General features: G+C 46.3%; 2 protein-coding genes, 1 long non-coding RNA gene and 1 other non-coding gene across 12 annotated transcripts; 2 read left to right on the top strand and 2 right to left on the bottom strand.

Moving 5' to 3' along the window:
- Window positions 1-54: 54 nt before the first annotated feature.
- On the bottom strand, window positions 55-11,591 carry LOC124093244 (lysosomal membrane ascorbate-dependent ferrireductase CYB561A3). 7 transcript variants are annotated; one of them, XM_058579579.1, is made up of 9 exons: window positions 11,362-11,591; window positions 10,805-10,991; window positions 9,570-9,659; window positions 7,814-7,919; window positions 6,312-6,510; window positions 4,820-5,028; window positions 4,042-4,196; window positions 3,053-3,209; window positions 1,097-1,264 (listed from the first exon to the last, which is right to left on the bottom strand). In XM_058579579.1, the coding sequence occupies exons 5-9, from the start codon at window positions 6,493-6,495 to the stop codon at window positions 1,223-1,225; spliced, it is 747 nt and encodes a 248-aa protein (XP_058435562.1). In that variant the 5' UTR covers window positions 6,496-6,510; window positions 7,814-7,919; window positions 9,570-9,659; window positions 10,805-10,991; window positions 11,362-11,591; the 3' UTR covers window positions 1,097-1,222. The 7 variants fall into 7 exon arrangements, with proteins under 7 accessions (XP_046301574.1, XP_046301571.1, XP_058435562.1 ...); XM_046445618.2 differs by lacking the exons at window positions 1,097-1,264; window positions 10,805-10,991 and adding an exon at window positions 55-180; XM_046445615.2 differs by lacking the exons at window positions 1,097-1,264; window positions 10,805-10,991 and adding an exon at window positions 402-726.
- Window positions 134-6,287, top strand: LOC124093247 (uncharacterized). The gene is made up of 2 exons (XR_006851894.2): window positions 134-454; window positions 5,809-6,287. It is a non-coding gene; the product is annotated as an uncharacterized LOC124093247 (long non-coding RNA).
- A 38-nt stretch (window positions 11,592-11,629) lies between the features above and the next one.
- Window positions 11,630-18,129, top strand: Tmem138 (transmembrane protein 138). 3 transcript variants are annotated; one of them, XM_046445620.2, is made up of 5 exons: window positions 11,630-12,009; window positions 13,689-13,956; window positions 15,259-15,430; window positions 17,273-17,348; window positions 17,580-18,129. In XM_046445620.2, the coding sequence occupies exons 2-5, from the start codon at window positions 13,829-13,831 to the stop codon at window positions 17,690-17,692; spliced, it is 489 nt and encodes a 162-aa protein (XP_046301576.1). In that variant the 5' UTR covers window positions 11,630-12,009; window positions 13,689-13,828; the 3' UTR covers window positions 17,693-18,129. The 3 variants fall into 3 exon arrangements, with proteins under 3 accessions (XP_046301576.1, XP_046301577.1, XP_058435565.1); XM_046445621.2 differs by having other exon boundaries at window positions 11,630-12,298; XM_058579582.1 differs by lacking the exon at window positions 11,630-12,009 and adding an exon at window positions 12,309-12,541.
- Window positions 18,130-21,815: 3,686 nt separating this feature from the next.
- Trnaa-cgc (transfer RNA alanine (anticodon CGC)) lies at window positions 21,816-21,888 on the bottom strand. The gene has a single exon. It is a non-coding gene; the product is annotated as a tRNA-Ala (tRNA).
- Between the last annotated feature and the right edge of the window lie 494 nt (window positions 21,889-22,382).

The following is a 22,382-nucleotide window of genomic DNA, read 5'->3' as shown; positions in this document are numbered from 1 at the left end:
GGTTCTTGAGCTTCTCTGCCCAGCCATGTCACAGGTACCTGATCATAGATTGGTGTCAGCATGTACAGGTATGTGCCCAGCAGGCAGGAAGAAGGCTGGCAGCAGACTGTGGATCCCAATTCTGCCATTTCCTGACTGGTGACCTCAGGCCAATCATTTGTCCTTTTTGAGTCTTGTTTTCTAGATTATAAAACAGGAAACATTTCCTTCCTCATAAGATGAGCCAGTGCCCAAAAGCCACTATTTAGGACATCCACACATACATGAATCACATGCAATTCCAGGAAGACACACAATTATGTGGATTTTTAGTGCCTTGTGGCTGGCCTGTCCCTAGGTCTATCTGTGAGGGTCAGACATGTCCTGAGGTTTTGTTCTAATCTTTATTTTATTTATTTATTTATTTATTTATATGTGGTGCTAAGAATTGAACCCAGTGCCTCACACGTGCCAGGTAAGTGCTCTACCAGTGAGCCCCAGCCCCAGCCCCTGGGGTTGTTACAAGTTGCCCCAGTGCTCATTAACAGCAGTGTCATTTCAGCAGAGAAAGCTTTTGATATGTTTTGTCTTCTCCAAATTCACATGTGGAAATCCTCACCCCCAGGGTGATGGGGTCACCAGGTGGGGACTTAGGAAGGTAATCGGGTCGTGAGGGTAGGGCCCTCATCGGTGGGCGTAGTGTCTTCATTTACCAGAGGCCCTGAGAGCTCCTTCCACTCCTTCTACCTGTGGTTCCAGGGAGAAGAGTTCTGTGATGAAGGGGCCTCACTAGACACCACCGCTCTCATGCCTCCATCCTGGACTTCCAGCCTAACACATGTTGTTTTTTGTTTTGGTACTGGGGATTGAATTTAGGGGAGCTGAACCACTGAGGCAAATCCTCAGCCCTTTTTTATATTTAGAAACAGAGTTTTGCTGAGTTGCTTGGGGCCTCGCTAAGATGCTAAGGCTAGCTCTGAACTTGCAACCCTCCTGCCTCAGCCTCCCAAGCCACTGGGATTACAGGCATGTGCCACCAAACCCAGCCTAATAACGTTTTCTGAAGCCATTCAATCCATGGTATTTCTTAAAGCAACCTGAACAGACGATGATGACCTTTGATTCTTAAAAACATTTAATGGAAATCAAGCTTCAATAAACAAGTAAAATGCCCACTCATATGGAGACAGGGAACTGCTCATGACCCAGGAGCCTGGCAGTCATCCCAGCAGCACTGAAGTTTTCATCCAACCAGGAAGTCCAGACACAAGCCTTCTGCCAACATCTGACAATGGAGACTGGGGTAAACAACCTGGTGGCTACCTGCCAGGGAGCACAGGGCTGCAAACCCCAAGCCTCATCCTTATCTACTAAGCACAGAAGTCTGGAGCCTGGGACCTGCAGGGCTTATTTGGAGAAGGCAAGAAGAGCCACATGCCAGCACCTCTCCACCCACTTTCTCCTCAGAAAAGCAAAGCTTGGGCTGCAGCATGCCACAGGAGGCTAGGTCTACCTGGGCAAGCTCCACTGTGGAGCAGGAGCACCTGGTATTTAGCAAGAAACTCCTCCGAAGGTGGCGATGGCTCTGCTGGGCACAGTGCTGTGCCATGCTGGCCTGCTTCATGGTGGGCTGGAGGGAAGGATCAGCTGGGCTGGGGCCCTGCCAGGAGAACAGGCTGGGCCTGCCAGCAAGGGAGGAAAAGGGGGCCAGGAAACCTCTGCTACTCATCACTCTTAGGATTCTGGGGGACAGGTAGTCTGTTCTTGGGACAGCAGGTTACTAGGACTCATGGGGCTGCCTGGTGGTGACAGGCATGTAAGTCACAGGAAAAGGGCGGGATCCAGGCCCCAGCTGGAGCAGCAGCTAGAAGAGGTGGAGCCATAGGGTCAAAATACCACACAGACTATCTCAGAGCACCAACACCCCCCTCCCTCAGGCTTCTCCACAGATGCTGCTCCATCCTCTCCTTCTTCGGTCACCCTCCACCAGATGCACACCCGGCCAGGGCTGGATGGGTGACAGCAGATAAAGCCGGCTCTCTGGTGGGTGGCCTGACTGAAATGCATGCCTTCAACAGGAAAGCCGACCTTCCTCAAGGCCCCCGTTATGGGCTGCAGTTGAGTCCCAGTTTTTCCAAACTGTTGGGATTTTCTGCCACATCCCTAACAGTTTAAAGGGGAAACCAGCTGGACTTCTGCAGACACAGCAAGAGTGGCTGGGGTAAGGAGGGCTTGTGCAAACGCAGGCCCTGAAGTCAACGCCGAGAAGCCAAAGCCACCAAGAAAAGCAAATGGGCAGTAAGTGGCTGGAGACAGCAGGCCTGACACCAAGGCAAAGAGAAGTTTGAACCCAGGTCCCAAAGAAAGTCTGTTGCTGAGACCAGCCGGGAGCTCAGGTGGAGCAGAGCTTCTGAAGCGAGGACAGATCAACTGCTGACTGTTCCTGGGACACCCCAGCTCACTCCCCATCATGCAACAAGGGCTGGAAAGAAGGCAGAGCACAGGAGTTAAGACTGCCCCTGACCTGCAGGAGTCACAGCAGGCCTGAGCTGCTCATAGAGACCCCCAACTTGCAGGGTGACCCTGCCCAAGCCACCAGATCTCTTAGGAAAGCCCCGAAGTCCTCGAGTCTGGTCCACACCCTAACACCCTCCAACCATCAGAAGCCCAAGAACAGACAAGACTTGCTACAAGCACCCAACTTGTCACCAAGCACCAGTCCCACTAACCTAGCCCCAAAACTGTCACAGAAGTTACTACATACCCTCATCATACTCAGGAACTTCCTTAGGGAAGGTAAAGCCATGCATACCTCATCTCTCAGTGCTACAGGAATTGGGGTGGAGGGAGGAATTCTGAGAGGTGCTGAGCCTGGACAGCCACACTACTGGGATATGCTGCTCTGAAACCACTGTCCCTGTCAACCACCCTAATTCCACCTTCAAGCCACATGGCTTCTCACCAGACTAGTGGACCCATCTTCACAGCAAGGCCCACGTCCTTCCTGGTTGGTCCTTCTCTACATCTGGCCCTATTCGCACCTCACCCTGGAATGGAGGACAAGCAGCCATACCTGTCTGTCAGTCAGGATCCCTGGTTCTGGGCGTTTCCAGGATGAAGCCAGAAGGACGTAGAGAACCAGTAGCCCAAAGGCCACCACCAGCAGCCCAGTGCAATTGGCAAAGACAGCCTCGCTGGGCAGGCTGGCATATGGCTTGGTGGCATTTTTCCTAAAGATGACAAGACAATGTGGGTCCTTGAGAGACTTTTCCACCTGGTTTTGCCCAGGGGGAGACTTGATGCTACTAAAAGAGGAAACAAAAGCTTCTCGGGACCACTTGTGACCTGGAATTTTAACATACTTTTTAAGTCCCTGCTATAATAACAAAACTCTATATAATACTTTTGACTTACCAGGAAATTGAAGCTCAAAGGGATGAAATTAACTCACCCAGAGTTACATAACCAGTAAATAAGACAGCCAGGATCTAAACCCAGGGCTGACCTCAACTTTATTTATTTATTTACTTACTTATTTATTTTCTGCAGTCCTGGGAATTGAACCTAGGGCCCTGTGCTTATAGGCAGGTGCTCTACCACTGAGCTACCTCTCAGCCTCTTATTTGCTTTTCACTATGCCCCCCACCTCAAAAGAGTGGGCAGCAGTGGTTACGCATGCCAGCTCTGGAGTCAGACTGCTAACCCTGAATCCCAGTTCTGCCACTTATTGGCTGTGCATTCTTAGTAAGTTACTTAGTTTCTTTGTGCCTCAGTGCTCTCATTGGTGGCATGACATCATCACCAATGTCATAGGGCAGTTGAGAGGATTAGATGTAAAGCAATTAGAACAGTTTCTGACACAGAATAGGTACTAAATCAACCTGATCGTAAATATTTGTTGACCAATTTACCAGTCTCAATTTAAATACCAATTCTCTCATCTTCCAGATAGGGAATAGGCCCAGCCCTGTGAGGGGGTTCTATGATTGATTATACAGTGCATTTTCTGAAAACCCTCTTGCCTCCCCTCTGTCTTAAGAGGTGGGACCCCAGAGCACTCACAAACTGAAGAAAAGCTTCTCATTAATGCCGGAAATGACAGATGCAACAGACAGACAAAGGATGGCAGCTCCAAAGAAGACGTGGATCGGTTTCAGGAGGCTGCGCAGCCACAGGGATGCCCAGGGCAGGAGGAAGATGGCAAAGCCCAGGGACCACTGCAGACACAAGAAGGAAGTCCCTGGCTACACCATGTGTGACGAGATGCACCAGCTCACCCACTCCACGAGCACTTCCTGCCCATCACTGTTGCTTGGCCCTTCTTTCCCACCAGCATTGCCCCACCACCATCCTTTGCCGCTCATGTGGGCTGTCTGTTTCTATTACACAAGCAGCAAAAACGGTACAGGAAACCCTCAGCTCCAGTCCTGCTCTCCCAGCAAACCCAGTCATCCTCGACTGTCTGCTGCTTGCCAGTCCTTGCTCATAAACTCCTCTCTAGTGCAGGACTGATTGGAATACAGAAACCACTTCTACAGTTGCTTCTGGTTCAAAGAGACACAGGAGTGGGCAAAGCAGAAAGGAGGTGGCTGATCAGAGTCAGCATGGTACATGCTATGACAAAATTGGCCCAGAGGGCTCTGGGATAGCACACAGGCTGCATGATGGCTATAAGGAACAGGGCAAGCGCAGGAGGCACCAACTCGCCCAGCCATGTAGTCTGCCAAGTCTTCAGGGGGTGCCCAGCAGGACCCTCTCCAGGCAGTGAGCAGAGGGACTATCTGGAGTTGCTGCTAATAACCCCCAAAGAACCCAAAGGAAGCGGATGGTGATGACCCACCTGGCAGGCGAAGAGGATGACGGTGGTGATACCCAGCCAGCTGTGCAGGGAGTAGAGGTGGGCGATATTTGAGTGGTTGTGAAATTGAAAGACAGCAACCAGCCCCACAACAGTGAGGATAAAGGCGATCAGGTGCAGGGCCGCATGGAGGAGTTTCCAGGGCAGCTTGGGTCCCACCCATGACTGAGGCAGGCGGTACACCAACGATGCTGCAGGAGAGAGAGCAGTCCTGGGGCTCAGCCTCAGTCCCCTGTGCTCAGCCACACTTCAGGGGAATCACCCTGATGTGATCCCACCCAGCCTCCCAACGAGGGGAGGAGGAAATGCTAGGATACTGGCATCGACTCTTCAGCATCTATCAACTTCCCATCATTTGTGGGGCAGCCATGAAGGGAGGAGAGAAGAGCCAGTTAAAGAGTAAGGGGCCACAAGTACAGTGGCACACAGCAGTCAGCCCAGAGATTCAGGAGCATCACAAGTTTGAGGCCAGCCAGGACAACTTAGCAAGACTCTGTCTTGAAAATACAAAGGGCTGGGGGTGAACTCAGTGGAAGAGCACCTACTTGGCATGCATGAGGCCCTGAGTTCCATCCCCAGCACTGGGAAAAAAATCCAGGCTCTGCCTCTTGGCTGTTGGGCCTCTCCTTTCTGTTTCTTTACTTATCAAAAGGAGACAACAGACCCCACCCCACAAACTAGTAAAAACAAAACAGATGATACATGAAGTGCACATGGGCAGGGGGATGAGTCTCACTTCCCATTTTATAAGGCAAAGATTTCAATGAGGCAAAGACGCATCCTGGAAGAGTAAGCAAGTGCCTAGGCTGGGGGCCTGCCTATGCCGGGGGAGCATCAGCCTTAGAGCAGGAGTCAGCCACCATAGCTCACAGGCCAACTCCCACCTGCTGCCTATTTTTATAAAGTTTTACTGGATTCACAGCCATGCTGCTTGTTTGCTTATGTATTTTCTTTCTTTCTTTCTTTTGCAGTACTAGGGATTGAATGCAAGACCTCACACAAGTTCTGCAAGTGCTCCAACACTCAGTTATATCCCCACTCCTTTTTTAAAATTTCAAGACTGGCTCTGACAAAGTTGCTAGGCTGGCCTTGAACTTATGATCCTCCTCCTCAGCTTCTAGTGTAGCTGGAAGCTTCTGACTTGTTTCTATTTTTTCTGTGGCTACTCATACAATACAATGGCAGAGCTAAGTAGTTGTGATATAGATGAATGGCTGGCAAAGCCTGAAATATTTACTTTCTGGCCCTTCACAGAAGTTTGCTGACACTTGTCCCAGTGTATCTGTAAAGCTGCTCTTCTGAGATGCCCTACTCTTACCATTTCCTCCCCTAAATGGACCCAGTGGCACTCCAACCCACTCTACCCCAGCAGCCCCAAACCCAACACTGACAAAAGGCCAGCCTTGGGAGAGGGGAACTGCTGACCTGTCCAGCCTGGGCTCCATCATACCTCCCATACCAACCTCTTACTCACCAGCTCCATAGAGTACCACCATGCCAGACACCATGAGCACTGGGTGCCAGTTGAACATGTGTACGCTGCCATCCCAGGCAAAGCCACCACGCCAGTACTGCATCCAATAGACAGTGAAGAGGATGCACATTGAGCCCAGGGATCCCAGAACAAGGCAGGACAGGTAAAACTGTCCTGAAGCCATTCTGATTAAGAACTCCTAGAAGCAGAAATCACATGTCACTGCTGGCTGAGGTGTATCTTACACACCAACTAGCAGAAATAACACTGACCTCTCTCTTGGCCCATGGTATGGAAACTTTTTGCTTCAGTTCCCCTATCATCAGCCTGGGTACCACCCCCATAAGGGCTCAAAGGCAAAGTGGACTCCATGTCTAGTTACAGTGAATGAGTGAGGCCCCACCCCAGCACTGGCAGTGTACAGAGCAGCAAGCTTGAGCTGGATGACAAGGCCTGGTCCAGAACCCTAGGATTAGTCTCCCCTCACCTGGACCAATCCAGGCAAGAAGAAACAGGAATCAAAATCCAGGCCAGGCTGCAAATGCCCAAGCCCTGACTTCTAACAGCATGACCTGAAAGGGGTATACACACTACAGGCTGGAAGCAGAAGCGTTTTCAGATTTCAGAGATTTTGAATTTTGAAGTATTTGCATATTTGAACATTTTGAGCATCCTGTTTGTGATAAAAAAAATTAGATTTCAAGACAGATATGCTTGAATCAGAAGGCTGATGTAAGAAGATCTCAAGTTTGACACTAGCCTAGGCAAATTAATAAGACCATGTCTCAAAAATAAAATAAAAAGGCTAGGATGTAGCTCAGTGGTGGAGTACCCCTGAGATCAATTCTCAGTACCGCAAAAAGAAAACGAAAGGGAAGTTCTTCCTCCCCAGATGGCGAACTCCTTGGGGCTAATGCCCACAGGGGAGGTAAGATCAAGCCTTCACCTGAATCCTCACACTTCATTCCTTGAATTGAGTGATACCCCTCAGCTGTTTTTAGGCCTGAGACTTCTGCTTTCTCATCCACTGGGGAAAGTCCAGAGGAAAAAAGAGGAACCAAGAACTCATGGTCTAGAAAGCAAGAGGTTTATTTTGAGATTTCCGTGTGTACTTGATAAACTCAGAAACCAACTTTGGATTCAGGACTGGTTAATATTAACACCTCTGAGAAGTTGGCTCCTGAAAGTCGAGCAGAAGACATGGTGAACAGCTCAGTGGTAGAGCCCTTGCCTAGAGTGTGTGAGGCCCTGGGTTCCACCCCCAGTGCTAAAACAAACAAACAAACAAAAAAGCAGGCAAAGACACAGGACCAGCCCTGCCCTGCTTCTAGCAAACGTGGCCAGCATGGGCCCAGACTTCCAGGCTGTCGTCCTGTCCCATGGACTCGCACCAAGAAGACAAGACTGTAGTTCCCTCAGTTGAGGTCCATCCCTCTAAACCATCTAACAGAGAGAAGAAACAGCCAATAGCTCCCAAGGAGGGACAACCCCTGGTTCATCACCTTTAGACCCAGCAGTAGGCTGACGACAGAGGGATGGACGGCCTCTGATTCTTACAAACTGCGCACCTTAAGCAAAACACTTAACATTTGCAGGACTTGTTTTCATCTGAAAGAAAAGCACAGCAATAAGAAAACTATTTATTGAGCTTTACTGAGAGCACCAGATCTACACACGTCCCTTTTACTCCTCCTGACAACCCCTTGAGGAGAGTCACCCCTCTCACACACATGAGGAAACAAGGCTCAGAAAGAAGTAGTAATGAGCACAGGACCCAGTGAGTGGGCAGAGTTTCAAAGCCCTATTTGTCTCCAAGGCCAACAGCTCCATAATCTCCCCTTGACCATAGGTTGTCAGACCAAGTGAAGAAACATAGTGAAGACATCATGAGGGCTGGGGTTGTGGCTCAGTGGTAGAGTGCTCGCCTTGCATGTGTGAAACCCTGGGTTCAATCCTCAGCACATTTAAAAATAAATAAATTAAGGTATCGTGTTCATCTACAATTAAAAAAATATTTAAAAAAATATATCATGAGAGCCAAGCATTATAACTCTTCTTAGTTATTGCTGTCATAGGAGTTTTATCCTAACAAAAATATGGATGGTAGCTGGGTGCAGTGGCACATGCCTGGGGAGGTTGAGGCAGAAGGATCATTTGAGCAAAGAAGTTCCAGGACAGCCTGGGTCACACAGTGAGACCTCATCTCAAAAAACAAAAACCTAGGGCTGGATTTGTACAGCACTTGCCTCACATGTGTAAGGCCCTGGGTTCAATCCTCAGCATCACACAAAAATAAATAAAACAAAATAAATATATTGTGTCCATCTACAACTAAAATATATGTATATTTGTATATATTTCTTTTAATATTTATTTATTTATTTATTTTAGTTTTCGGCGGACACAACATCTTTGTTTGTATGTGGTACTGAGGATCGAACCCGGGCCACATGCATGCCAGGCGAGTGCGCTACCGCTTGAGCCACATCCCCAGCCCCTGTATATTTGTATATTAAAAAAAAAAAAAAAAAAAAAAACTAGAGCTGGGTGCAGTGGTGCATGCCTATAAACCCAGTGGCTTGGGAGGCTGAGGCAGGAAGATCAACAAGTTCAAAGCCAGCCCCAGCAACTTAGTGAGGCCGTAAGCAACTTACTGAGACCCATCTCTAAATAAAATATATAAGGGAAAAAAAAGGAAGGGGGAACTGGGGATGTGGCTCAGTGGTTAGCATTCCTGAGTTCAGTTCCTGGTACCAAAAAATACCAAAACAAGATCTAAAGCTCATGGTCCTGGCATTTGTCCAGGCCTCTCCAGAGCCCTGATTACATGCCGCGTAGGGCATCCATCTAAGCAGGAATAGACACCAGACTCTTACAAAATGATCCAAGTTAGCAATGATCTTTGAGAGACTAAGGTCTAAGAGGCAGGGAAGAAAAACAAGCTTCCTTGAGGAAGGCTGGCAGGAGAAAAATCATGCCACCCAGTTTCATGACTCAACTACTAAGCTCAAAGATTTGCTACCCAGTCTCAGAGCTGCCTCCCCAATTCCTGAAAAGGCAGAGGAAGCTTTAGGTCACCACATGTTTAGCTAACACACCTTCCACTCCATTGGTGAAATGTTAAGTCAGCATGAAGGAGCTCTCGGTCAGCAGGCTCCATCTATCTGACAGTATGTCTTTCTACATTTTTTTCCTTTGTAAAGAAATATAATCCAAAAGGGACTGTATCCCTATCCCTAGAAGTCCTAGATTACTTACTGCTCTCTGACACAGGTGATGACACTTTCCTGATAGAAGGCAGGAAACTTAAAACTGCTTTGCTCATAATACACAGGAGAGCCCTCCTTCCTGAAAGTGCAAAAGCAGAAGAAATGAAGAATGCAGTGAAAATTACATGCAAATACTGAGAACATGCAATCATTTGTTCTAATACAGCAGGCTGGGCTAGGACTCCAGAATGTGCCTACCATTCCTGTTCTGCCCTCACTGCACAGAGCCCCTTCCTAAGGTAGGAGTTAGTAAACTCTTATGCAAGAACAAGGTAATATATATTTTAGGCTTTGCAGGACATATGTTCTTTGTCACAACCATGTCATGAACTTTGCTGATGTAGTGCAGAGCAGCCACAGACAATAACTTAGCAAATAAGCATTACTGGGTTCCAATAACACTTTATTTATGGGACTAAAATCTGAGTTTCATGATTTTCATGTATCACAAAGTCTACCCTTTAAATTTTTTTCAGTCATTTAAACATGTAAAAACCATTCAGGAAGGCCATATTTGGCCTGTGGGTTATAGTTTATTGACTCTGATCAAAGGAGTCTATTTATTAACCCAATACTTTCCTTAATTCCTTGGCAGAAAGCATTCCCCTAGACTGAGCTAAACCAAGATCAGGCCTAGAAGTTAGAAATGAGTATCTACTCCAGGCACAGTGACACATGTGCCTTAATGCCAGAGACTGGAGAGCTTGAGGGAGGAGGACTGCAGTTGGGGGCTGGCCTGGGCAATTTAGCAAAACCCTAAGCAACATAGTGAAATCCTGTCTCAAAATAAAAAGATCTGTAATGTAGCTCAGTGGTAAAGCTCCCTTGAGTTGAATCCTCAGTACCAAAGAAGAAAGAAGTATTGCCCATTCACCATTCAGGACAAAGCTCTATTTCAAACTCCTGTAAATGTTACTTTTATAATTTACAACCACAGATGAAGGGACAGAGAGTCAGTTTGTTGCTTTTCCTTCATAGATGGATAGGGGGGCTTTTAAGAATCCTAAAACTCAAGCCTAGTATGGTGACATATGCCTGTAATCCCAACACTCCAGAAGCTGAGGCAGGAGGATCCCAAGTTTGAGGTCAGTCTCCACAATTTAGTAAGGCCCTGTCTCAAAATTAAATTATAAAAGTGCTGGGGATGTAGCTCGCCCCTTGTTCCATCACCAGTACTGGGGGAAAAAAAATTCTGAAACCCAAACCTTGGGTTCAAGCCCTAACCTTTTATCTTAACAGATCAAAAACACTGTTAACACTGGTGCCCAAAGAAGGAAAGTGACTTGGCCAAGGCGACCGGCTGAGCTGGTACAGGCACTCTGGTTTACTCCTCCTCAGCTCCTAGGACTCCTTACTTCCAAAGGTAGCTTCGTAAGTCGGGATTCAGGAGTGTGTAGCCCAATATTCCAGCCTGGAGGTAGGTAAACAAAGTCCTCCTTAGCACCACGGATCACAGACAGTCCTTCAGACTGCCTCAGGTCTAACCATTCTAGGCACCCAGGGGCCCTATTCTGACTCCTCTGCTAGGCGCTCGGTCCCAGCAAATCTTGGGTGAAAAACAGGTGTGCGGGCTCCGCCAGCTTTTTGAGGCTTCCGAAAGCGTTCGTGCCTTTTATTACCACCAGCTGTGGAAGGAAGGGTACGGAGAAGAGAGTCCATTTCCTAAAAGGGAAAACTGAGGCCAAGCGAGGGGTCGCGACAGCGCGAGAGGAGGTAGTGGTAGCAGCGGAGTCGGCAGTGGAACCCAGGTCCCTTAACTCCCACCCCGGGCTCTTTCTCACCCCTAACCACAGTGGGACGCCACGGGGCCGGGGACTCCGAAACCCGCCTCTCTCAGCCCGACACCAGAACCGCCACTCCCCAGTGTCCTGGAAGGTAGAGGTCCGACTCTCCGGCAAGTCCGGTTCAGCTGGCGCCCGGCGCCGCCTCCCGCTCTTATAGGCTCGCAGCACTTCCGGTGGCGCGCGAGGCCGCCTGGGAAATGCAGTCCCAGGCGCGGGATCACCCCCTCCCTACGCGGCCAGGTGCCGGCTCCCCGACCCGGTTCCTCCACCGGCGTTTCTTCCCCACTCCCGGGTCGGGCCTAGGAGCGTCACAACGCGTCTGCCCTGTCCTTCCACCCCATCTCGAGGAGACGGAAATGTTCAGGTTGATACACTGCTTGCCGCCAAGATCAGACCCTAAGCAAGGTCTCCGGAGACGTGGGCGGGAGCCCTGGTCAGCGAAAGGCGACGCTGGGACGGCCAGGACCAGGAGGGCCCGGGAAATCGAAGGCCCGAACATGGAGGCTGGGTTGCCGTAGAGAGGGGAGAGGAAGCCGAGGTCAGTTTGCTGAAAGAGCCCGCGTCCGCCATCGACTTCCGGAATTTGAAGCCGGCTTCCGGAAGCCGGAATGGTGTCCCCATGACAACCGACGTTGGTTCTTTGAGGTGAGAGTGACTGATGAGCAGTGGGGAGAGTGCCCAGAAATCTGGATTTTTATTGCCGTTCCTTTTGGTTTGGGCTTTTTGCCACGCCAAGCCCTTTTTTAAGTGATTAGGAAGGACGCGGGAAGCTGCCCCAAGAAAAGGCGAAGGCCGGAGGTAGCGGTGGACGAAGGGCGAAGAGCGCCGCTGTGCCTCGCGAGTCCCCACCGCCCTACGCTGGAAGAGATGAGCGTCCAAGTCGGGAGAGCGACGTGTGTCTACCTGACAGACCTCGCCAGAGGCCTGTGAAGTGGTGTGTGCGTCACCCGAGTTAGGAATCCTGGCTCTGCGACCAGGAAGAGTGACAACTCGGACCTGGTGTAGCATGGGGAGAATGCTTTCCTACTTTGCAGAGTTGTTGCAAGGATTAAAAGAAATTATCTTGGTTAACAAGTTGATTCTGGTGCTGGTACCTGGGAGATAGCTATCAATATTATTTAATTTAATAAGTGGGGAAACTCAAGCTCAGAGAAGCCACATTCATCCATCCAGTAAGGTGGGACAAAACCCAGTGAGCTAGTTGAGGGCTTTAACCTTTTAGAATCTCCATGCAAATAGATATTATGTCTGTGAAAATGCTTATTTGTAGGATAGTCCTAGAATTAAGTGGTTATAAAACAAGAATTTGTGAATTTTTTTATAGTAGAATTTGTTTTGATATGATTGTACAAGCATGGAATAAATCTTATTCTAGTTAGGCTAAATTTAGAGTGTAGACTTTAAACATTTTACAGATGCTAATTTAGTCACTCTAACACTTTAAAGCACATTGAAAATTTGATTTGATCTAAGCTGCAGGATCACAGAGCAGCTTGTGGGTCTTGAGATGTATGAAAATAAAGGCCCAGCTCCCCTTACTTGATGCCTCTGTGTTTCTTCCTCAACCGTAACATAAAGTTTTTTTGGAGAGCACTGTTTCCTCCCGGCTCTTTCTGCCCTTGCCACTTCCATGTGGACATATTTTTCCTACCTCCTTACATATCAGTCTCTCAGACATATAGACCTACATATACACATATCTGTCTATGTAAGAGGCAGCTTAGTGCAGGAGTTAAGAACACTCTGGGGATGTAGCTCAGTGGTAGAGTGCTTGCCTAACATGTGAGAGGCCCTGGGTTTGATTCTCAGAACAGAAGAAGGGAAAAAAAAGCAGACTCAACCCTGGACCACCTGGATGAGAACTCCAATTCTGCCACTTACTAGCTTTATGACCTTGGACAAATTATTTTGTCTTTCAGTTTTCTCACCTGCAAAATGGGGAAAGGAATAAACATGTTTTCTATTTCATGAGGTTATTATGAGATTTGAATGTTAGTGCTTACAACAGTCCCTGGCTCACTGCAAGTGATGTATATGACTGCTGTTAACATTACTATTGCTACATGATCAGGCAGACTCTTCTCTGAAGTACCCCTCGGTTTTTTGGTTAGAGAAGTTCTGCATTTAGAAGGATCCTGGCATGGAGAAAGTTTGACTGTGAGGGTCCCCAGAAGGAATGACAAAGTGGGTTTTTTGGTTGTTGATTTTGTTAACTAATGTATCCCAATCATCTGGAATCATGCCTGACACACAGTAGTAGGTGCTCAGTAAATGTTTATTATATTAATGGATTTCTAACCTTGCCTCTCTTTTTGCCCCAACAGGTCCTTGTCTGAGAATAAGGGCAACAGCTCTTGATTTGGAAGACTTAGACACTTCTCCTCAGTGTTGGGGAGAGAACCAAGAACTCTTTTTAAGGGAATTGTGGAATGTGCCCTTGGAGGCCCAAGAAAGCAGAAGAAAGATGCTTCAGACCAGTAACTACAGCCTGGTGCTGTCCCTGCAGTTCCTGCTGCTGTCCTATGACCTCTTTGTCAATTCCTTCTCAGAGCTACTCCGAATAGCTCCTGTCATCCAGTTGGTGCTCTTCATGTGAGTGCAGAGGGTAGATCTGGAAAGCTGAACTTAGGCAGTTTGAAGGCCCTGCTTAATTAAGTTCATGACTTAGCATTTTTAAAGTTATTAGTAGGTGGGCTTGGATTGTAGCTCAGTGGTAGCATGTGTACTTACATGTATACTTGCATTCATGAGGCCCTAGATTCAGTCCCTGCCACATGAAATAGTTATTATCAGAGAAATACCAGGGAGAATGAAATTTAACAATGTCCTGAGTTCTCATGGTATACAAATGTAGTCACAGGTCCTCTTTTTATATACCTTTTTTTTCTGTTTTTATGTATGTCTAACAAGAGTTGGAGAACAGTTTAGATAGGAAATGAAGGTCTACTAACCCTGTCATTTTGTTCATCTGGGGATAGAATACTGTCTTTGCCTTAAAAGAGAATTACAATATAGCAGGTTGAAAGAACAATCATGAGGCTGAGGCTATAGCTCAGTGGTAAAGTGCTTGCCTCGCATGTATGAGGCACTGGGTTCAATCCTCATCACCACATAAAAATAAATAGATACTGTGTGTTCTTCTACAACTAAATATTTTTTTTTAAAAAAAAGAACAATCACATTAATAATATATGACTCCTATAGGATAGAAAGTATTGGCATTTATTCTCCACAATAATTTACAGATTTCGTGAGGCAGTTCATAAGCTGCAAACCACACTCCTGGAAGGAACTTCCTTTGTTCAGTGAGCATTCATTGGCCTGGCAGCCAGTGTTGTAATTGCAGTGGTAACCTGACCAGTTCCCCCTCAGGGTTTCTGTTCTCCTGGAGAGACAATGGCGGAGTATAGCAAAATAAGATTTTAATATAGTGACATCAGACGTGGATGTAAACTAGCTGCAGTGAGAGGGGGGGATTTACTTTAGTTAATGGGGTTGCAGGAAAGTTTTTCTAAAGAGGGGGAACGTTTGAACTGGGACTTGGATGGCATGAAGGCACTGGCCACCCAAAGATGGGGAAAGTCCATTGTTGTCTTTCCAGATGAAATCATCTGTCAGGACCAGGTATGTGACACACAGATTTGGTGTGTGTGGGAGAAAACTAGGTTCTCAGAAATGCCTCATTGGTTTATTAAATTAGGACTGTCAGAGGAGCACATCGTGTCTGTGGGCTATAATTCTGGGTAATTGCAGCTTCGTGTCATTTGGGTCCTAAAGCTGATGCTTTCGGTGAGGGTTCTGGGTGACTATATCTCAAGGCAGGACAGATCTCAAGTTGTCCCCAGCTCTTGGGTCCCCACACATCTGGCCGTCTTATGTTTTATATGTCTGCAGCATCCAGGATATTGCAATCCTCTTCAACATCATCATCATTTTCCTCATGTTCTTCAACACCTTCGTCTTCCAGGCTGGCTTGGTCAACCTCCTATTCCATAAGTTCAAAGGGACCATCATCCTGACAGCTGTGTACTTTGCGCTCAGCATCTCCCTTCATGTCTGGGTCATGGTAAGAGTGGAGTTCTAAATTCTCAGATCTTTAAAGAGCTAGTAAGATCTTTTCCCTGGGAATCCAGCATCACTCATGTGCTTCCCTCCGCCTCCTTGGTGGGAGATAGGTGAAATGAAAGTGATGTGATAGAGCACTGGGCACATGAGAGTTTCAAAAGGCACTTGGGTCTAGCTCTCTGTGTTGAACAACAGCCTTATCCAAGAGTCTAAGGACTCTCCTGGACTATTCAGTGTACCTTTGCACCAAAGAGGCCTGTCAGAGCTGAAACAGGAAGTTGAATCTGTTTTAGCTACCTGGGTAGATGGGTTGATACAGGGTACTACATAAATTCTTCCATTTCTGGATATCTTGTGCATCTTTCATGAGTTTTTTTTTTTTTTTTTTTTTTTTTTTTTTGATGGGCTGGGCTGGGGACATGGCTCAATGGTGGGGTGCTTTCCTGTGCCTAGCATGCATGAAGCCCTGGGCCACAATCAGTCGATCAAACAAAATACTCAGGGTCTCTAGTCCCTTCATTACTAGAGTTTTTTTGTTTTGATGAGCTGCCTGGGGACAGAGTTTGTGATCTCATGGAGATAAATAAGCTTATAGGGAAGGAACAGAACAATGTTGAAGTCTGAAAATGGTACCAGCAGGTGACTTTTTTTAAACTGGGAATTGAACCCAGGAGTGCTTTACTGCTGAGCTACATCCCCAGTCCTTTTTATTTTTTATTTTGAGACAGGGTCTTGTTATGTTGCTGAGGATCTTGCTAAATTGTTGAGGCTGGCTTCGAACTTGTGCCTCCTGCCTCAGCCTCCTGAGTTGCTGGGATTATAAGCATGTGACATTGTGTCTGCCTCCTGTAAGGGATTTTGTACTCCAGGTGCTGGAACATAAATAGGTCCTGGCTTTGTCTGCTAAAGCTGTTGATCTGATTACACTGAGTGTTCCAAAGCTTTTATCTGACAGGAGCTGAGCTTGACATTTTCAAGGCAAGACAGCAGCAGAACTCCTGATACAGTCCATATCATTTCTGCTTGGCAAAGGCAGTGGAATGAAAGGGGATAAATACCTCAGTTCAGACTTCCTCCCTCAGGGTTAAAGGTATCCTCTTTGCATCAAAAAAAGGGAGCTCCCGTGAGCCTGCCTGTATTCCCATCGGCTCAGGATGCTAAAACAGGAGGATTGCAAGTTCAAAACCAGCCTCAGCAAAAAGTGAGGTGCTAAGCAACTCAGGGAGACCCTGTCTCTAAATAAAATACAAAATAGGGCTGGGGATGTGACTCAGTGGTTGAGTGCCCCTGAGTTCAATCCCTGGTACCAAAAAAAAGGGGAGGGAGCTTGAGGGGCTAGAGTTATGGCTCAGTGGGAAAGCACTTGCCTCGCATGTGTGAGGCACTGGGTTCCATTCTCAGCATCGCATATAAATAAATGAATAAAATAAAGGTCCACAAACATCTAAAAAAATATTAAAAGAAAAAGAAAGGAGGAGCTTGAGGCTCCTTTCAGAAACACTCTTTCAGCCAGGATTTAGTGGCGCATACCTGTAATCCAGGCAATTGGGAGGCTGAAACAGGAGGATTGTGAGTTCAAGACCAGCCTCAGCAATTTAGCCAGGCCTTAAGCAATTTAGCAAGACCCTGTCTCAAAATAAAAAGGTCTTGGGATGCAGCTCCACTAACAAAGGATTCAATCCTCAGTAAAAAAAAGAAACACTCCTTGGCCTTACAGAAAGCAGGAAGGAGGGGGGAATAGCATGAATTTCTACCAAGTGGCATCTCTGCCTCTAAACAAGTTGGAGATGTTAGAGCCACATGCAGCTATTAACCCTTTCCTTTCTATTCATATCTTCTTCAGAACTTACGCTGGAAAAATTCCAACAGCTTTGTTTGGACAGATGGACTTCAAACGCTGTTTGTATTCCAGAGACTGGGTAAGGACCACAGCAGCCTCAGGCTTATTTATTGTGCTGGCCTTGATCCTGGCCTTGTAGCCCCTCACAGCTGGCCTGGGATGGTTGGGACAGTCATGTCAAGAACAGAAGACTCCTTGCAGGGAGACAGTGGGAAGCCCTGAGGCAGGCCCTCAGCTTGGAGGCTGGGTTCCCGCCCTTAAAGGAGTTCTCAGGGTCACCCCAGAGGCTTCTTCTCTGCTCTGTCCCCAGCGGCAGTGCTGTACTGCTACTTCTACAAACGGACGGCCGTGAGACTGGGCGACCCACGCTTCTACCAGGACTCTCTGTGGCTGCGCAAGGAGTTCATGCAAGTCCGAAGGTGACTGCTTCTTGTCACACTGATGGCTGCCTTTCCTTCCTGATAGAAGCTTTTCAGGAAGGATCAGCCTCTGCACCAGGAAATAGCTGGACTTCCCTAGCACATGCTTGGGCCAGTTGTGTTCTCACAAGTTCCACGAGTTCCCCAACAGACTCCTGTGCGTAATGCCTCCTGTCCCCTACCTCAGTTCCGCCCTTTCCTTCCTTTCCTGCCATGTTCCACTCCTTGCACCCCTCCCCTCTGCCGAGGCTGTGGCTCACCCTTTGAACCTACTAGTCTCCACCTTCCTGACACCACGCTCTGGTGACTGAAGGATGCAGCGTGGTAGTTGGGTGTTCTTGACTGATCCCCTCTTAGACATTTAGATTTTTATACCTAAGATACTTTTTTACATTTTGTAAATAGAAAATAAATTAAATTCTTTTTTCATAAATGGTGGAATCTGTCTAGCTAGATCACTCCATGGTTAAGAGGTATACCAAGTCCTACCCTCAGCACCTATTTGACCCAGTGGGCAGATTGAGCCAGAGAACAAATATGGACATTCATTGAGTTCATTATGAGATAAAGTATTTCTGCAGAAGTTCAGGATGTAATTATCTGCTGCCTCACCCCCTGGATTCCAGACATCTATGCTTCATTCAGACACTCTCCCTATCAGAGGCTGAGATTGTCCTCAAAAGAATAAAATAAATGCTCCTTAGCTTTTTTGGCAGAAGACATTTTAAAAATTCATATGCTAAGCTGGGTGTGGTAGTGCATGCCTATAATCCCAGTGACTCACGAGGCTGAGGCAGGAGAATTGCAAGTTCAAAGTCAGCCTCATAAATTTAGCAAGGTCCTAAGCAACTTGGCGAGACCCTAATAAAACATTAAAAATGAGTGTAGGGGAGGTGGGGTTGTGGCTCAGCAGTAGAGCGCTCGCTTGCACATGCGAGACTGTGGGTTTGATCCTCAGCACCACAAAAAAATAAATAAGTGAAATAAAGGTATTGTGTTCAACTACAACTAAGAAAAAAAAAAGGAAGGCTGGAGTTGTAGCTCAGGGTAGAGCACTTGCCCAGCAAGTGTGAGGCAAATAAAGGTATTATGCCCATCTACAACTAAAAATATTTATTAAAAAAAAAAAAAGGTACTGAAGATGTGGCTCAGTGGTTAAGCACCCCCTGGGTTCAATCCCTGGTACAAAAAAAAAAAAAAAAATTTCACATGCTAATCCCAGCAATTCCAGAAGCTAAAATAGGAGGATCACAAATTCAAAGCCAGCCTCAGCAATTTAGCAAGACCTTTAGCAACTTAGCAAGACCTTGTCTCAAAAATAAAAACACCAGTGGCTCAGGAGGCTGAGATAGGAGGATCACAAGTTCAAAGCCAGCCTCAGCAAAAGCAAGGCACTAAGCAACTCAGCGAGACTCTGTCTCTAAATAAAATACAGAATAGGGCTGGAGGCATGGCTCAGGGGTCCAGTGCCAATCCCTGGTACTTAAAAAAATTTTAAAAATAATAAAAAGAGCTGCAGATATGACTCAGAGGTAAAGCACCCCTGGGTTCAATCCCCTGTACTAAAAAAAAAAAAAAAAAAACAGTAAAAATAAAAATTCATGTGCTGTTTTCTGGTAGCAAAATAATGTGTGACAGACCACTGGCAGACTTAAGTGGGATACAACAAAAAAAAAGTTCCCTGGCACCAGAGTCTTGGGGTTCAGCTGATCTGGGCTGGGTCGGGTGGTTTCTGCTGGACCTGCTCACATGTCTGTCTGTGGTCAGCTGTGGGTGGGCTAGGCAGTTGTGATGATCTTGAGGTCCTTAATGTTGGCTAACCCATGATGACCTCAGGTGAAATGACAGGTTACTCAGCTCTGGGTCACATGATTCATCCTACAGTTGACTAGCCTGGGTCTGTTCACACCACAGAGGCAGAGGAGCAGGAGAGAAAAATCTCCAGTGTGCAATACCATTTTGAGCCTCTGCTTAGACTCCCACTGGGCAAAGAGAGTCATGTGACTGAGCCTGTGTGGAAAGTAATACAAGATTCTAGACAGAAGGTATGGCTAAGGCCAGGAGTGGAGCTCAGTGGAAGAGCATGTGTTGGGATGCTCAGGGGCCTGGATTCAATCCCCTGCACCAAAGGGGGAAAAAAAGGCATAGATACAAGAAAGAGTGATCAAAAACAGGCGCTATTAATGCAGTGAGTCTATCACACCAAACAGCAGTGGCTCTGTGAGACTCTCATTCAGAGCCCTTTAGCACAGGGGTCAGCAGACTTTTTGTGAAGGACCAGACAGCAAATATTTCCGATTTTTATGGTGAACCTCCTTGACCCTGACAAAGGAGCATGAAAGCAGCCATAGATGATACAGTACATAAAAAGAATAACCATGATGGCTATGTTCCAATAAAATTATTTATGGGCACTGAAACTTGAATTTCATAATATTCTTTTGTTCATTCTTTCAACCATGTAGAAATGTCAAAACTATTTTTAGCTGTAAAGGGCTAAACAAAAACAAGTTGAATTTGGCCTCAGGCCATAGTTTGCTGACTTCTTTAGAAGACTGGAATAAATCCTGTGGGAAGAGTATTGAAAAAATATAGGGACTACGGACACATCTGTGATCCCAGCCACTCAGGAGGCTGAGGATCACAAGTCTGAGGCCAGCCTCAGCTACTTAGACCCTGTCTCAAAAGAAATAAATCAAAAAGGCTGGGTATATAGCTCAGTGGTAGAGCAGTTCTACATTCAATCCCTAGCACCCCTCATAAGGAAGAGTCTAGGTAGGGATGGGGATATAGCAAGTTGGTAGAGTGTCTACCCCACAGGCACAAGGCCCTGAGTTCAATCCCCAGCACCACACACAAAAACAGTCAATCAGACATGAAGATTTTGACAAGTTAAAAAGGAAAAGGTAAGCCTGGCCCTGTGGTGCACACCTAGCTATACTAGCTAGCGACTCAGGAGGCTGAAGCAGGATGATCCCTTGAACCCATGATTTGATACCAGCCTGGACAACATAGCAAGACCCTATCTCAAAAAAAAAAAAAAAAAAAGAAAAAAAAGAAAAGAAAAGAAAAATGAAAAACAAAACTAATGAAATGCCTAAAGTTCTAACAAAGCCATCATCTGCATTTATTATACCTTTGTGGAAAAGGTTGAACAACAGCCTAATTTTAAATCTCTTCACAAAAATATAGGGATCACAAATAACAGGAACATTAAGAGCCTTTTGCTCATGGCAATCTCTTAAATAAATAGGCAATTTTCGGGGATGGGGTTGTAGCTCAGTGGTAGAGTTCTTGTCTCGCACACGTGAGGCCCTGGGTTCAATCCTTGGCATCACATAAAAATAAAATCAAAATAAAGATATTGTGGGGCTGGGGATGTGGCTCAAGCGGTAGCGTGTTCGCCTGGCATGCGCGGGGCCCTGGGTTCGATCCTCAGCACCACATACAAATAAAGATACTGTGTCCACCGAAAACTAAAAAATAAATATTAAAAAATCTCTCTCTCTCTCTCTCAAAAAAAATCATCCTCAGTAGAACAACAGGCCAGTGCTAGTTCTACCACTGCCTATAAAAAAAAATAAAAATAAAGATATTGTGACCATCTACAACTAAAAAATAATTTTTTTTAAATAGGCAATTTTCTGTGCCCCAAAATAAATCAGGGCTAGATTCTTTCCTATTGTCTTTACAGCTAACAAAGTAGAACCAATTACCTTTTTCCTCATTCATAATATTTATGTCACCTTCTGGCCCTATAAGACTCTCGGATGTGTGTGTGTGTGTGTGCGCGCGTGTGCGTATGTGTGTTTTCCTTAATAGTTAATATAGTCACATGGCACAAAATTCAAGTTATAAAAAAGTTTAAACCAGGCACAGTGATGCCTGCCTTAAATCATAGTTTACTTGGGAGACTGAAGTTGGAGGATCACAAGGTACAGGCCAGCCTCTATCTCAGCAACTAAGCAATTATTCTTTCTTTTCTTTTTTTTAAAGACATTGATGAACCTTTATTTTATCCATTTATTTTTATGCAGTGCTGAGAATTGAACTCAGTGCCTCACACATGCTAGGCAAGAGCTGTACCACTGAGCCACAACCCCAGCCCATGAGATCCTTTTTTTTTTTGGTGGTGCTGGGGATTGAACCCAGGGCCTTGTGCATGCGAGGCAAGTACTCTACCAACTGAGCTATATCCCCAGCCCCATAAGATCTTTTCTTTTTTTTTCTAAATATTTTTTTTAGTTGTAGATGGACACAATATCCTTATTTCATTTATTTTTATGTGGTGCTGAGGATTGAACCCAGTGCCTTATACATGCGAGACAAGCGCTCTACCACTGAGCTACAACCCCATCCCATAAGATCCTTTCTTTTTTTTTTTTAATTTTATTTTTTAGAAGTAGTTGAACACAATACCTTTATTTTATTTATTTATGTGGTACTGAGGATCGAACCCAGGGCCTCGCACATGCTAGACGAGTGCTCTACCGCTGAGCCACAGCCCCAAGATCCTTTCTTAATAAATAATTTTATAGGACTGGGGGTATAGCTTAATAGTAGAGCACTTGCCTCCCATGTGTGAGGCCCTGGTTCCACCACTTCTCCTTAAAAATCTATATTTATTCATAACTTTGTTTTTAAATTGCAGTTCTAGGATGGAGCCCAGGGCTTGCTCATGCAGGCAAGTGCTC

This window comes from Marmota monax, unplaced genomic scaffold, assembly GCF_021218885.2.
Source record: "Marmota monax isolate L192 unplaced genomic scaffold, Marmota_monax_Labrador192_F-V1.1 WCK01_AAM20220418_F8-fsc00038, whole genome shotgun sequence".
Taxonomy (NCBI): Eukaryota; Metazoa; Chordata; class Mammalia; order Rodentia; family Sciuridae; genus Marmota; species Marmota monax.
This window is presented reverse-complemented; position numbering and strand designations above follow the sequence as displayed.

Bases quoted from the DNA above. Each gene is read 5' to 3' on its own strand.
- Tmem138 (XM_046445620.2), top strand. From the start codon at position 13,829: ATGCTTCAGACCAGTAACTACAGCCTGGTGCTGTCCCTGCAGTTCCTG. The intron at 15,431-17,272 runs GTAAGAGTGGAG...TATCTTCTTCAG, and splicing joins CCCTTCATGTCTGGGTCATG to AACTTACGCTGGAAAAATTC. The intron at 17,349-17,579 runs GTAAGGACCACA...CTCTGTCCCCAG, and splicing joins GTTTGTATTCCAGAGACTGG to CGGCAGTGCTGTACTGCTAC.
- LOC124093244 (XM_046445615.2), bottom strand. From the start codon at position 6,495: ATGGCTTCAGGACAGTTTTACCTGTCCTGCCTTGTTCTGGGATCCCTG. The intron at 4,197-4,819 runs GTGGGTCATCAC...TTGTGTCTGCAG, and splicing joins TCATCCTCTTCGCCTGCCAG to TGGTCCCTGGGCTTTGCCAT. The intron at 727-3,052 runs GTATGGCTGCTT...CTGGAACCACAG, and splicing joins GGATCCTGACTGACAGACAG to GTAGAAGGAGTGGAAGGAGC.